This window comes from Leptodactylus fuscus, chromosome 9, assembly GCF_031893055.1.
Source record: "Leptodactylus fuscus isolate aLepFus1 chromosome 9, aLepFus1.hap2, whole genome shotgun sequence".
Taxonomy (NCBI): Eukaryota; Metazoa; Chordata; class Amphibia; order Anura; family Leptodactylidae; genus Leptodactylus; species Leptodactylus fuscus.
The window spans coordinates 19,887,787-19,904,444 of NC_134273.1; the positions used below are offsets into that span (position 1 = coordinate 19,887,787).

At 42.1% G+C, this 16,658-nt stretch overlaps 1 protein-coding gene across 1 annotated transcript in view; it reads left to right on the plus strand.

The window, feature by feature from the left end:
- Positions 1 to 12,585: 12,585 nt before the first annotated feature.
- The window catches only part of LOC142218476 (vitellogenin-1-like), a 73,038-nt gene continuing 68,965 nt past the window's right edge, over positions 12,586 to 16,658 (plus strand). Inside the window, exons 1-2 of the mRNA XM_075287226.1 lie at positions 12,586 to 12,631; positions 13,473 to 13,493. Of these exons, the coding sequence (XP_075143327.1) occupies positions 12,586 to 12,631; positions 13,473 to 13,493 (67 nt within the window). The remainder of the gene's footprint in view (positions 12,632 to 13,472; positions 13,494 to 16,658) is intronic.

Genomic DNA, 16,658 nt, shown 5'->3' on the forward strand with positions numbered 1-16,658 from the left:
AGTAAGAATGCTACAAGGGTTAATAGTTTATTTTTTTGTCAATTACCAAAATGGATGAACCAAAGAGGAATGTAAATCCCATCAATATTTGGTGCGACCTTTACGCTTTGGAGGAGGAGTCTTGGAATTGACGACATGGCCCCAACAGATAGACCCAATCTGATCATCATCCAGCAGATCCAGGAGGAACAACTCCGGGGGCGACTGTAAAGGTAGGACAAGACCTTGTTGGCACAAGAAAAATAGCTGAGGATGGCGTTACAACCCCCGACTAACAGGGAATCTCAAGTAAACAAGGGATATAAATTATTTTGATGGTGACACGCGATCCTTCCCAAAATGAATTATTATAATTGTGCGTGAAAACCACTTTGCATTTCACAAGAAGTTATTAATCACGGAGCGGCTGACATTGATGAAGAATAAAATCCTGGTACAGGCAATTTCTTCCAAACAAAAGCCACATTGGGCTGTGCATTAACGCTGTGATTTATGGGAGTACAGGCACCGCTGAAGTTGTCAATCACTGTATCGGGGGGAAAAGAAGGAAAAATCTTAAAGGCTTAGAAAGAGATTTTTTGTCATCGACTGATTCTTGCAAATGGCTAGAGTGTTAAAGGGAAGGTCTATTTTTGCAACCAATGTTTTGAGCATTCCCTTTAAGGTCGGGGCTCCACGTTGCAAAGTTTTGGCCACTGCTTTTTATATTACCTGCAAAGTGGATGGGATTCTGGCTAATCCCGTCCACCATTGCAGAAAAAATTCAACAGCGGAAAAGCTGCCATTTCAAAAACAGCAATGTAGCTTTAGCTCCTGTAGGTACCTGGGTCAGATGATTCCAGTTCTAGTTTTTGGACCCCCCCACGATCGCGTACGGAGAACTTATCCTGTATGAAAAACTGTTGGTGGTCCAGAAAATGCCGGAAAATTTTCCTATTTTTGTTGTGAAGGTCCCTTGACATTTAGATGATCGCAGGGTGCCGCCAGCATTTGGATGTAGTATGCTGGAAGTCCAACATGGAAGAGTTAGGACTGTTCTTTCACAGAAGTTCCATATTATCCTATATCCATAGGGGATAACCATCGGACTGAAGAGGGTCCAACCCATCAACGGTCATCATATTGGGCGAACTAAGTTCTCTATGAATGGGGTGGCGGTTTGTGACTCTTTCATTTCTATAAAACTTCAGGAGACAACTGAGGACAGCACATCACTGAGTCTATCAGTCCCATAGAGATTAGGATTGGGGTGGCAATGCTCCTCTCCTATGGGAAACACAGTACCCCCATTCTTATGACTGGTGCAGGTCCCACATGTTGGACCCCCAAACAAAAAGTTATTCCCTATACTATTGATCAGAGATATCTTGTAATGACGACCATACCTCTTGAAGTTTTACCCAGTTCCCAGAATTCAATGGACTATCCTTGCCGTCAATGGATTTCCTCCACAAAGAGAATAAGGGACTTGGATTGAATAAGGGACTTGGATTGAATAAGGGACTTGGATTTATTCTGATTGCCAAGTTTGGAGACAGGAAATCAGTTTTTGGTGAAGAAAATTGTCCCGTACCTCATATGGGTTTTTGTCTTTCTCTGGATCAACATTGCAGGACAATACTGTGGACTGTGAACATCTTTCCTAAACCTTGTAAACTGCATTACTATAGATGGCCTGACCCTGTCACTGTCTCTGTTGACTTAGAATTTATTACTAGGGTCATTAAAATGATTTTCTAAATGGGACAACCCCTTTAAAAAGAAAACTTTTGATGCATTACCTTGAATTGTACTTTCCTGATGTTGATCTCATTCCCATTCCTTAATCTATTCCTGTGAACCCCATAACACTGACGTGCCCCCCAAAAAATAAACCTTACCAACCGATACAGCCATGAACCCCTTGGATTAAGTAGAGTATAGATGACATAATATCTGTATCCATTGCAGAACCTGCTTTTAAACTTAAAAGTTCCTCTATATTACTCATTTTTTACTTGATCTGACTATGGTCATAGAGACACGGGGGTTCAGTTTCTTAGGCAACTGTGTGATTTCAGAACATTTTTATGTGCTGGTCTGGAATTAAACTGACAATGTTGTGTTAGTGCAACTGAATAACTGAATAATAAAGTGACAATTCTGTAGAGATTTTCATTGCAGCATACATCTCTTCTACAAGTAACAAGATGGATCACAATAGAAGATAACACCTTTACAGATAATATCCATAGTGACATGTCATTATATTGACTACTGACAATAGATGATGTCAAAGCTTATCTCCTCCTTGTCCCTGCAGGAAACTCTCCCATAGGCCTCTATGATAGAAAACTCTACCATAGGCCTCAATGATAGAAAGCTCTCCATAGACCTCAATGATAGAAAACTCTCCCATAGGCCTCAATGATAGAAAACTCTCCATAGACCTCAATGATAGAAAACTCTCCCATAGGCCTCAATGATAGAAAACTCTCCCATAGGCCTCAATGATAGAAAACTCTCCCATAGGCCTCAATGATAGAAAACTCTCCCATAGGCCTCAATGATAGAAAACTCTCCCATAGGCTTCAATGATTCGTCTCCAGTCTATTGCTACCTATGGCTATGACTATGATATAAAGAATATCCCTACATGCCATTAAAAGAGCAGCGGTGAAGCTCAGACATGATGGCCACCTCCATGATCACGTACAGAAAATAGAATAAAAAATATCTACAATTAGAAAATGAAAATAGAGGGGCAACATGGTGGCTCAGTGGTTGGTACTGCAGCCTTGCAGCGCTGGAGTCCTGGGTTCAAATCCTTCCAGGAAGAACATCTGCAAGGGGTTTGTATGTTCTCCCCGTGTTTGCATGGATTTCCTCCCATACGATAAAGTCATACTGATAGGAAAAAAAATTACATCCCTATATGGGGCTCACAATCTACAAAAAGGAAAACAGAATTAATTAATTAAATAAATAAAAATTAGTGAAACTTTCCTTAACACGGACCTTTCATGTCCTCTAAGATCTTGAGTGTTATATATCGATGCAAAGCTAACAGTCCACTGAATTTAGCGCACTTTCAGGTTTGCCAGTACATGCCCCGGTTGCAGAGATATCAGAAGTATTAATTTCGGTACCAATATCCCTGCACTGATAGAGGAGCTGGCCTCACAGGTCAATGTCATTGCTGGACAGTAAGGAACACCTTCCTTCATAGTACAAGACTATAACTGTGTACCATCAGGGGAGCGTTCCTAACCACTCCGCTGGCTTGTGAAGCCGGTCCATCAGACAGTGCAGGGATGTTGGTACCAAAATTATGACATATGATATCTCTGCAACTGGGGCAGATGACAGCAACACTAAAATTGCTTTGAACTCAATCTTATAGGACATAAAGGGCCCTCTTTATATCATTAAGAAAATCACATGAATGGACAGGTCACTTTCTCCCACATAATAAACATACTCCTCCCTGCTGGCATCATCAGAACCATGTGGATACCATGTGGATAACCTTTGGCTACCCAAGACTAACCACAATCGGTTGAGTGGCCCGTACATACAGAAGGATTATGAAGGTAAAGTCCCTAACAGCTCAGTGTTTATCTACCTTGCAGCCCTGGGTTCGAATCCAGCCGAGGTCAATATCTGCAAGGAATTTATATGTTCTCCCATGTTTGTATATGTTTTCTTCCGCATTCTAAGAACAACTAGCGCTGTAATACTTGTTATATTATTTTATAAAATTAGTGAAAATTACATTTTTTATGTGGCTACCCCCCCTTATAAATTGTTAATAAATGTGCCCCATTATATTTACCTGTATAATATGGAGGACATTTTCCTATCAGCAAAAATTTGGAGCAGAAATGAAAGTGTGCCAATTGTCACAAGGATAAATTGGCAGCGAGAAAGGTGAAGTTAATTATTATTGGAGTATTGCTTATGTTGGCAGATACAATACCTGCTATTCCTCTATTTACAACTTATGGGACTTACCAATCCCTTATCTTATTTGTCCAGTGACCTAATGTCATTGTGTCCTAAATGAATATTATAACATCTGAGCGGCTATAATTTACTCTGCGGAAAACAATCCCTTTTATCAGTCACTTTGCTTCGTGTTGATTCATAGGAGCCCAAAGTTCTTCTGTTTCATTACTGTGAGTTGCGATAGGGCCGGATTAATGAAAAGCGCAGGGTTAATATATTCTGGAATTAAGAGAGGAAAATGGGCCCGCCATGAAAGATAAAGAAATATATAGGGGGTGCAGACGGTGGTTTACTGCAAGAATGGCGCAAATTGTATCAGATGTGAATGACATAATTTATACAGTATATACTGTATACTGGTAGATAGCTGCTATACAACAGTCATACAGGACCAGGGCATGAAGAGCTACAAGAAGGGTCCAGGAAAGGTATGTCCTAGCCTAAAAGACATATGTATCACAGAGGCCGACAATATGGGGTCATCAGAATTATTAGATGTCAGAAATGGCTTAAAGGGAGTCTATCAGAACTCAGCCTATCGACTCTGCCCCACAGATAGATAGGCTAGAGTCACCTGAATCAGTGTTTTCCACTTGAGAATCGGCCCCTCTGTTGCCAAGATATCGCTCATTTTATTAATTTCCAAATGAGCAACAAGAATATTGCTATTGCTCCAAAGAGGTAAAAAGCAACACCCATTGCTCCAAAAAGCTCATTTGCATATTGATACAAACATCAGGATCTCAGCAGCAGAGGTACTGGTTCACAAGGAACGCCATTTGATTCTGGTGACCAAAACCTATCTATTTGCAGGGCTGGTTTCATATGCTGGGCTCTGGTGATCTTAACCTATCTATCTGTAGGGCTGGGTTAATACACTGGGCTCTGGTGGTCCTAACATAACTATCTGCAGGGCTGGGGTGATATGCTGGATTCTGGTTACCCTAACCTATCTATCTGCAGGGCTGGGTTAATATGTTGGGTTCTGGAGACCATAACCTATCTATATGCAGGATTGGGTTGATATGTTAGGTTCTAGGGACCATAACCTATCTAATTGCAGGGCTGGGGTGATGTTCTGGTGACACTAACCTATCTATCTGCAGGACTGGGTTGATATGCTGGATTCTAGTCTTTAACCTATCTAACTGTAGGGTTGGGTTGGGTTCTGGTAACCCTAACCTATATGTGGGACTGGGTTTATGTTCCGGTTCTGGTGACTGTAACCTATCTATCAGCAGGGCTGGATTGATATGCTGAGTTCTGCGGACCATAACCTATCTACCTTTGGTTCTGGGTTGATATTCTGGGCTCTGGTGATCTTAACCTATCTATCTGTAGGGCTTGGTTAATACACTGGGCTCTGGTGGTCCTAACATAACTATCTGCAGGGCTGGGGTGATATGCTGGATTCTGGTTACCCTAACCTATCTATCTGCAGGGCTGGGTTAATATGTTGGGTTCTGGAGACCATAACCTATCTATCTGCAGGACTGGGTTGATATGTTGGGTACTGGGGACCATGACCTATCTATATGCAGGATTGGGTTGATATGTTAGGTTCTAGGGACCATAACCTATCTAATTGCAGGGCTGGGGTGATGTTCTGGTGACACTAACCTATCTATCTGCAGGACTGGGTTGATATGCTGGATTCTAGTCTTTAACCTATCTAACTGTAGGGTTGGGTTGGGTTCTGGTAACCCTAACCTATATGTGGGACTGGGTTTATGTTCTGGTTCTGGTGACTGTAACCTATCTATCAGCAGGGCTGGATTGATATGCTGAGTTCTGCGGACCATAACCTATCTACCTTTGGTTCTGGGTTGATATTCTGGGCTCTGGTGACCCTAACCTACTTATAAGTTGGTTCTAGGTTTATATTCTGGTTCTGGTGACAGACTCCCTTTAAATGATGCAAAAATGTGTGTAAATCTGCCACCATAAAGGTATGGATCATATGCACTAATAGCTTGGGCAAAAAATTGGGAATTTATTAACACCAACACCAGTCTCCATACTGTCTGCACTGATTCCGGATGTGCCAGAAATGAAATTTGTGCCAACAGGGCCTGGCCTAGATTTCTGGTCTCACTCTGTTACATGAACGTTTCACAAAAGTTCCATGGGTGATGGAATATTGACAAAATGGCAGAAGTTTTTGTTCCAAAAAAAGTGCAAGAAAACCGGCATTCCTAAACAGATCAGGGATCACAGCCTCTTCAGTGGTGAGACTTGGACGCCCAAAGACCTTATATTGAGGGTCTATGTTATGGTTGCACCTACAATGTCCTAGTCCTGGAGAACCCCTTTAAATACATCATTAATTTGTCCCGTTTCATGTTCTCCACTTCTTCGGCACAAAGTGGTTTTGTTTGCTCATTTCTTTGAGTCTATATATCTTAAAAATGGAATTTCGTGTAATAAGATTGACAAGACCCCCTAAACTCCCATACAATAATCCTATTATGTCTGACTTAAACATCCTCACGCGCTCGCCTAAGTATTCTGATCTCTAATAAAATTGGTTTTACATAATGTCAGAGATCTATGGAAATGCTTGAAGAGAATTGGAGTTGTCTGCGTCGCTCGCCGCTCTCGGGCCCACCTCCATGGCTGTACAGATTTTTCCAGTGCTTGTTTAAAGATCCTGTCGGCTTTGGTGGGATCTGTTTTAGATGAATTTCGGTATGGGAGTCTTACCGCGCATCTGGACCTAATAAACGGCATTAAGTGAAAAGAAATTAACTTCTAGCCTTATGGAATGAACCTGTCACTGTCAATCATGGACAAAGGAGCAGGTTACGCCATAGATAGTGATCATTAAGGGCAGACATAGGCTTCCTTATAGGGAAGCTAGAAGCTTTGTATTGCTGTATACAAAGTGGTCGAGAGAGTACGAGGAAGTCAAATGGGCTGTAACATTTCGTCAAAGACTTGGCTGAGGAGCTCAAATTTAGTGATGTCACTAGTGCAAACCTGTGTACATCGATATATAATGATGTATTAATTCAGTCCCCATAGTACAGGTAACTAGCAGTGAACATGGTAGAGCAAGGAGAAGACTGAGCATTTTGGGGTCATGATTGGACCTCTTGGGGTACACCAAGAGTCATGGCGACAAAGGATGCCAGAGGAATGCTAGATGCCCAGGAGAGGTGAGTACAACTGTTAGTTGATTTTACTCACCTCCTCTGGTGCTGCACCATACGGCAACTGTTTGATTATTCTAACAGGGTTTTACTCACCGATCCCCCTCTTGTTGACACTGAAGAACACTACAGAGCCATCTGGAGGAAGAAGAGTACGGACTGTACAGGAGTGGGGAGCGGTGAGAAAAATATTGGAATGAATCAGTAGGTACTGGCGATTAAAAAAATGCCGCTCAGTTTATGCTAGGATGTGTCGTCTAAGGTCGTCCTGAATCCTTTGGTGCCTCTTAAGCTGCAGGACCCAGATACAGTCGCAACCTCTGAATACCTTGAGTTTTTCTTAATACAAATAGTATGTACAAAGGGCCTTGATGTGCCACTGTATAGTCTATTGCCTAGACTTGTGACTATGACTAGATTCTGGAGTACATATGGCATATCTTAGAATCAACTCAGCGCCGCACCTCCCATGAGGCGACCTGAAGCGACCGCTTCAGGCAGCGCTATGCCAGGGCCCCAGGGAGGGCGGCATCTTTGCTTACCTAAGCCAGTCCAGGACAAGCTGTCCTGGACTGGCTTAGCACCGAGCGGTGGATTGGGGAGGCCACTGAAGCAGCGCTGCTCCAGCAGCCTCCCCTCACGCTCAGGCAGAGAGCAGGTCCTCTCCGTGCCTGCTCTCTGCCTGCAAACAGTGCTAAGCCCGCCCCTTCACTCCGCCCTGCCCCCTCCACCCCGCCCCCTCCTCCCGAGGGGGGGCGGCTTTCTGTAGTTCACCTCGGGCGGCGAAAGGGGTAGGTTCACCCCTGAATCAACTCGGCTAAACTTAGACTAGGTAGTAGGCGAGTAACACCTCAAAGTACACGTCACATCCAATGCTGATCCTGCCTAAAAAAAATTTCCGATTAAGGGCGGGAATCGGAGCAGGATACTGAAAAAATAAACATCCTGCTCAAGCTCGCTACAGATTCAAGACTTAAGACATGTTGTGGTCCGCCTAAAATTCCTCTTCACTTACCACTGTCTGAACACAGAGTTTTTATCCAGCGTCAGCCACTGTGATAAATCTGGTGAATTTTCAGACGACCTAATCCAGATTATGGAGCATGCCCAATCCAGTTCAAAACAAAACGCCCAATTGGAATAATTGTAGCAAGTGTCATCCGAGAGCCTTCCATTAAAAAAATCGGAAGCCCGGTCTTGTACATGAGGCTTATGTGCACCCTGACTATTACTAAATCTAGGCCAATGTGCTCTCAACAGTGCCCAGAACAAGGAAACGTAATAGAACCAAAAATAATCATAATCATAATAATAATGATGGTAATAATACCAAAAGTCCAATTTCGGAGCCATGCTTTGTGCTTTCATCCCGTACACTTGGCACATAGAAATCCTTTGAAGGAGACGGAACATTGTGTATCAAAGCCGAGAGATTTTACCAGATAAACAGTCACATCAGCAGAATGAAATAACTCGAGAGCAGAAAGTAAACTCTCGCAGCTCTATAGCATTGCACATCACGATGGCAGCCTTGTGCTTGAGCCGCAGTTGTCCTAATCATGTTAATCAGGCTGTTTCTATGCTCCATTTATGCTAAAAGCAGCCGATGCAATCACAACATCCTCCTCGTTGCAGTCAAGCTTAATCTGGCCCGCCGTCATTCTTCCAATTGTATTACAGTGACTGCTCCTTTTCCTCTCCCTGAGATATCTTGGAAATAATGCATTATTATATTCCTTTGAAAAGCTTTTTACCATAACTTCCTAGTTTACCGTACATAGTCAGTGCTATTTATTAGCCCCGTTTTCTGCTTTGCCTAAGGTACAACAGCCCATTATAAGCGCTGGATGCTGCGGTACGACCGACGGCAGCCGCATTATTTGTCATCAGCCGTGCTGATTGTTATGAAGCGGCGGTGTGCGCGTGAATACCTTCTGCTACGAGAGTCTCTCCCTCTGTTATTTATAGCAGAGGGCTCTTAAGCCGCTTGGAACCACCTTAGAATAATTCTAATAGGTGTAATGTTGGGTAGTAGAAGCCGCTGGATCCAATCATCCACCGATGAGCTCTCAGAAGATAAAAAACAGGCTGCCTGCAAATTGGATAGGACTATGTGAGTGTGTGCCTACTACAGAGGCCGTGTGTTTGGACTCTCACAAATCCTAATATACCTTCTTAGGTTCCTGAGTACTCATCTCAGGGGCTGAGGGGGTGTGAGGAGTTTTTACATAAATCTGAGCCTTTGTTCTGCTCCAGGCAAGGACTTACGTACTATAGAAGCCAACCATGCAATATATCATGGGGTCCTTGAAGAAAGGAAGACTTCATTGTATTATATTAGATGGCAAGTGGACTCTACTCTGTAGAGGGGCAGCAATGTTAGAAAGCAATGGGTGAGGAATTAACCTAAGGGTCATGTGTTACCTGAATGAAGCTGTGACAACCCCCCCTCAAACTTTGTTATTGGGCACCCTCTCTTCTGTGTATGTCAATGACTTCAGGAATGAATACCCATGAGGAAGGGACTATAATGGGATCCTGGCATTGTCTATCTATCTATCTATCTATCTATCTATCTATCTATTGTCTGTCTATCTCTCTATTGTCTATCTCTCTATCTATCTATCTATCTATCTATCTATCTATCTATCTATCCATCCATCCATCCATCCATCTATCGTCTGTCTATCTATCTATATATCTATCTATATATATATATATCTGTATATCTGTCTCTCTATCTATCTGAGTAAAATGTAAAGACAAAAAATGCAATGATCTGGAAATTTCACATAACCATATTTTATTCACAATAGAACACATATCATTCCATTCCATTAAAAAATAACTTAGAAATTGATGGCAGCAACACATCTCATAAAAGCTGAGACGAGATGGGCAAACCTGAAGATTCACTTTTTTTCTGGTTCTGATGAGTCATTTCAGTCTGAACTTGTCCTGTTCTTTGTGGTCTGCACTTTCCGGACCCCAAAGTGTAATAGGGGGAGACCCAGGGAGATGGAAACAAATATCAAACAGTTAGACCTCCCTCACATCTTCTAGGCCTCTTTGCGGTGACCAGTGCTCTCTTCTGGGTGACATTATGCACTTAGCGTGCCCCATGTGACCGCTGAGGCCCAATCACTGGGCGCATGACATCATATAGGAGGCCAGAAGAAGACCAAGACCATTTTACACCTTCACAACTGTTTTTTGTGGATATACCATAGGCTTGCTCCAATCCTTCTGTCTCTTCATGTCATTCCAGACAGACTGGATGATCTATCTATCTTTGCATCTATCTATCTATCTATCTATCTATCTATCTATCTATCTATCTATCTATCTATCTTTGCATCTATCTATCTATCTATCTATCTATCTATCTATCTATCTATCTATCTTCTATCTATCTCATATCTATCTGTCTCTATCTATTTATCTATCTATCTATCTATCTATCTATCTATCTATCTATCTATCTACATTGCTGTTGTGACATGGAATAATGAATCGAATTCACTTTTTTTGCATCATGAAATCCTGGAGTGCTGCTGTTTTTCTAGAAGATTCTATAGAACATTAGCTAAGGTTTCTAGCTTGTACCCATATTCTTGCACTGTGCTGCCTTGGATTTTTCTGTTTATACCTATCCACCTAGCTTTATCATCTATGGCTACCTTTTTGTAATGTAATCCTTTCAGAAACTTTAGTGCACACTCTTCACGGTAGGGTAAAAACATATGGATCTGTAAATAATTACCATAATGATCATTTTTCCGCCTCAAGGTAGTGATTGATTGAAGGGGATACTCATGCCCAGAGTCTGTAACTTCTAGTTTATTCCAAATCTTAAAAATCACAACTTCATAAAAAAATCTACAAGTTCATTAAAAAGAAAAATCTAAAATTCTATTTACAAAGTTTATAAATGAATTTAAAAGAGAAAGTTTCTAACATTCTAGATATCTTACTGCCAGTGAACCACTTTAAAACTAGAGAGTTCCTTAGGGGCACATCATGTTTTTCCTTATTTTTTTTTCTTGATAAAGCTTAAAGGGGTTTTCCAGGCAAAAGTGAGTGATTTCTGGGTTTCTCTAGGAGCTCCTGGCATCTTCTGCATTTGCTTACATGGGCATCTTCCTGTTCTGTTTTCCTACAACTACCATGATGCCTTGCACTTCACTCAGAGCTGACTCACACCACCTCCCTCTCTCACTGCCTCAAACCCTCCCTGTTTCCCTAGTTCGCCCACCCCATATTAGCCTTTGCCATCTAACTAAGGCCTGGTTCACATCTGCATTCGGTATTCCGTTTGGGGAGTATGCATAGGGACCCACTGAATGGAATACTTAACCCATTGGCAAGCGGTGAGCAGTGAAAGCACACGGACCCCACAGACTATAATGAGGTCCGTGTGTTTTAGAGTCGGCAAGAGTCATGCGGAAAGGAATGTAGTTCATGTACCCTATTATCATCTATGGGGTCCATGTGCTTTGATAAGCTCACCGCTTGGCAATGCGTTCGGTATTCCATTCAGGGTTCAGCATGCGGACTCCCCGAACGGAATACCAAACACAGATGTGAACCAGGCCTAACAACCTACTCCCCCAACCCATAATACTTTCCTGTCTTCCTGTCCAGATCTTTTAGGAATGGGACATAACTTCCTTCCAGACAAACGGCTCCTCCTCTTCCTCTTCTTGACATCTACCAGCACTTTTGCAATAGAGCCGGAGTGCCAAAAGGAAGTAATGTCCCCTGGCCAGATGATCCAGACAGGAAGACAGGTAAGTGTGATGGGGTGGAGGAGGGGGATGTATAGGTGACTTTCCATTTCTGGAAACGGAGAAAGGGAACAGCAACAGAAAACCTGGAAATTCACATGACTGCCCAGGGGATCTAGTCAAATATAGGTATTTTTGTAAAATAAGTAAATTAGGAGGTAGGCGTTAAACTTAGATTAGAAATATCATTTTATCCCAGACAATCCCTTTAATAATACAATTTATTAAAAGAATCAAAAGATTTTTGAAGATTTGAAACCGGATCCACAACTGAACCAAGGATATATAGGAGACCTGTGAGGGTGAAGTTTAAGGGGATACAGCGCTAATATTAACACCTGTACCCTGGTATCTGGGGGGCCCTAAGGTCTGTTTTCAACAAAACAAGACCCTAATGATAAATTGATAACAACCTTTTTGTTAACCCTGAACAACCCCTTTAAGGTCCCTTTAAAGGGGTTGTTGATCATTTTAATGTGGGAAAAATAAGGTTAAACTTCCAAATGGTGGAGTCAACTTTCCTCTGCTGTTTGCTTAAATCCTGGCAGGTACAAAATGTTGCTTGCTCATCAGTTTAGCCATCCAAAAACATTCACCTGACCCGAATGACCTGTCATATAAAAGAGGACGCAATAGATTGACCTCAGTCAGTCATCACCATGTTGGGCATTATACTGGCCCTGAGTGTTGCTTTGGCTGCGGCTGGTAGGTTGAGAATTTTTGGTATTTCTTTTGTAATATTGGATAATAAATCTAGAAAATCCCATTATAATGTATAATTTAATGTTATACCAGTGTTACTAATAATACTAGTAGAAAAAAGGGTATGGAATTAATCTAGAAAACCCTTTATAAGATATTTTAGAATATACCATTATTAATACTAATAGAAAATGGGACATGTAATAAATCTAGAAAACCGTATATAATATATTTTAGAATATACCACTACTACTAATAGAAAATGGGACATGTAATAAATCTAGAAAACCGTATATAATATATTTTAGAATATACCACTACTACTAATAGAAAACGGACCATGTAATAAATCTAGAAAACCGTATATAATATATTTTAGAATATACCACTACTACTAATAGAAAACGGACCATGTAATAAATCTAGAAAACCGTATATAATATATTTTAGAATATACCACTACTACTAATAGAAAACGGGACATGTAATAAATCTAGAAAACCAAATATAATATATTTTAGAATATACCACTACTACTAATAGAAAGTGAGACATGTAATAAATCTAGAAAACCTTATAATATATATAATTCTAGAGTATGCCACTACTACTAGTAGTACTAATAGAAAAAAGGACATGTAATTAATCTATAAAAATCCATTATAATGTATAATTTTAGAAAATACTACTACTACTACTACTACTAATACTGATAGTAAAGGGACATGTAATAAATCTAGAAAATCTAATCATAATGTATAATTTTAGAATATACCCGTACTAATAATAATACTAATAGAAATAGGGATGTGTAATAATTCACCGCTTTCTGTTTATTTTACAGGTAACCCCTATCTGAAGTATGGTAAGCATTTCATGTAACTTTTTGGTTTTACACTTTGTATTTTAAGGGCATTTGTTTGGTTTTTTTTGTTGCGGCCCTGGCTGCTTCTGGATATATATATATGTAAAAGCTGTTTTAGGGTACATATACATAACTATGTCACTTCCATGTGGCACAGATATAGTATATAAAGCAATGTTTGCCATGTATTTAATGCTTGAAAAAATGAGGTTCTGTACATTTTTTGCAGATTTTTTTTTTTCAGTCCCACAAAATAATTTTTGTTTTTACATGTTTATTTCAGCCTCCTCAGGTATGGGCACACTTCTATACACTAATGCATGGCCTCCTGGCTTACAGGTCACTGTTAGGGGGAGCCAATCAAGAGGGGGAGCCCCCTTTGATCATTGCATGACGGCAATCAAAGGGTTAAATGGCTGAAATTGGCCGTTAGAGGAAAAAATAGATTGCTATTAGACGAGTCCAGTCCATGAGCCAACCAGACGTCCGCTATTGATTGACAATACAGCACAGATATGAAACTCAATAGTAGGTAGATGGCGGTGACTGGAATAAGGAGATAAGGACACCTCTCCCAGGATTAGAGGGCCATAAGGGTTCAATCTGGGTCACTCCGCGACCTCAGCTATATGGATTCCTTCACCCTAATCAATCCAACGATCTGTAAATACAATACATTACAGGAATATCTGACCTCGCCTCAACCTCTACAACATGTAGGCGGACATTGTGATACGAGGCCTATAGTGATTGATGTGACTGATTATGTCACTACATATATACAAGGTATATACATACACACTGATGTTTACCAGAAGCTAAAATATGTTCCTTATTGTATGTGATTACAACCATATTTACATTTGTAGAATCTAGAGTTCTATCTTTGGCTGCAGATCCTTTCTAGTCTATTCTAAGGACATGGTGCTTTAGTAGCCTGGCGACCTCTGGGTTTTCTGTCTGGGTGACCACCATTGCTCTACCTGTACCTGTAAGCAGAACTTTTCTCTCCTTATAGTCTATGGGGTCTGTGGGCTTCCGTTTTAAGCAGATTAAGTTTCTGTTCTTCGGGTCACCAAGTGGACCCAAATAATAGAATGCCAAATGCTAGTGTGAACCTAGTATAAATCGTATCACCGAGAAGAGTCAACATTTACCAGATGAAGCAATGGTTTGCTCATTGTTAAAGCAGCCACATACTCAGTGGTGTAACTAGTAATGGCAGGGCCCCGTGGCGAACTTTTGACATGCCCCTCCCACAAGACACCGAAGACCCCAACCGACTCCATTATTATGCCCCATAGTAGCCCCTGCACACAGTATTATGCCCCATAGTGTTCCCTGCACACAGTATTATACCCCATGGTGGCCCCTGCACACAGTATTATGCCCCATAGTGGACCTTGCACACAGTATTATCCCCCATAGTGGCCCCTGCACACAGTATTATGCCCCATAGTGGCCCCTGCACACAGTATTATGCCCCATAGTGGATCCTGCACACAGTATTATACCCCATGGTGGCCCCTGCACACAGTATTATGCCCCATAGTGGCCCCTGCACACAGTATTATGCCCCATAGTGGACCCTGCACACAGTATTATGCCCCATAGTGGCCCCTGCACACAGTATTATGTCCCATAGTGGCCCCTGCACACAGTATTATGCCCCATAGTGGCCCCTGCACACACTATTATGCCCCATAGTAGCCCCTGCACACAGTATTATGTCCCATAGTAGCCCCTGCACACAATACTATACCCCATAGTGGCCCCTTCACCCAATGTTATGCTCCATAGTGGATTCCCATGAACAATTATTATACTCTTTTCAGACCCCAGAGTATAATAATCGGAGACCCAATGGGGTATACAAGCATAAAAAACACTGTTAGTTACCTATTCCTGGCTCTGCAGAACTCTCCTCTGATGGCAGCCATCTTCAATGATGTCCGGGATGTCATGTGACCCAGGGGCCTGAGTCACGATGCACAAGGATGCAGGCCCGGGTCATGAGATGTCAGGGATGTCACTGATGTAGGCCTGAAGAGGTAAGTAACCTGAAGGAGCCCCAAGGTAAGTAACACTGTTTTTTATGTTCCCTTACCTCTTCTGGGCCTCCGATCATTATACTCGGGAGTCTGAAAAGACCCCCGAGTATAATAATAGTGTTTGTGGGGCCCGCGGTGTCACTTACCGATCCCGGTGCCTGCCAGGATAGATAAGTAAATAGAGTAGAGAGTAACTCCAGCCGGTAACAGCCTATTAAAAAAAAAAACGCAGCGATAGCATCTGTCACCGGGCCCCCTCATGTCCCGGGTCCTGTGGCAGCTGCTCCCGCTGCTACCCCGGTAGTTACGCTCCTGTACATAGTAACTTCCTCTCACTGGCAGAACTATGGAGAATGCAATAGTCACCTCTGCGACCAACGCCCAGAAATCAGGGGACCCTAAGATCACCCACAGCATGCTAGGGCTGCATAAACTTCTCTATGATTTCCTGGAAGTCTGTATATTGTAAATTGATCACCTCTTCCCCCTGGTGCACTGGAGTGAGAAGATTTATTCAAGCCTTAGAATCTCCTTTGTGGCGGCCTTCCACTGTTTTACCAGAAGGGTTAATCCACTGATTAACCCTTTAATGGCAAAATTAGGAGTTGGTCTGCATATAGTCAAGGAGGGGTTCTGCGGAGGGGGCTGTGGCACAAAAGGGTAGGTGTAAAAAACATTTATACTTATCTTTCTTCAACTTTTTGGGCCTCCTTGTAACTCTCTCCTGGTCCTTTTCCTGGGTTCTGGGTGGCCTGGGTCACCACTGAGGCCTGTGATTAGGCATTTGTGGTCACATGGGGCACGCCAGGTATAAGATAAGGCATGGTTCACATCTGCGTTCGGTAATCCATTTGGGGCGTCCGCATGAGGAACCCCCCGAACGTTCTACCAAACATATTGGCAGGCGGTGTGCAGTGAAAGTACATGGACTCCATAGACTATAATGGGGTCCGTGTGCTTTCCACACATTGTCGGCACGGAACATGCAAACAGAAAAGCACCTCACGATCTTCTTTCCTCTCCACATGACTCGCGCAGACACTGCATGGAAAGCACACGGACTCCATTATAGTCTATGGGGTCTGTGTGCTTTCACTGCACACCGCTTGCCAAT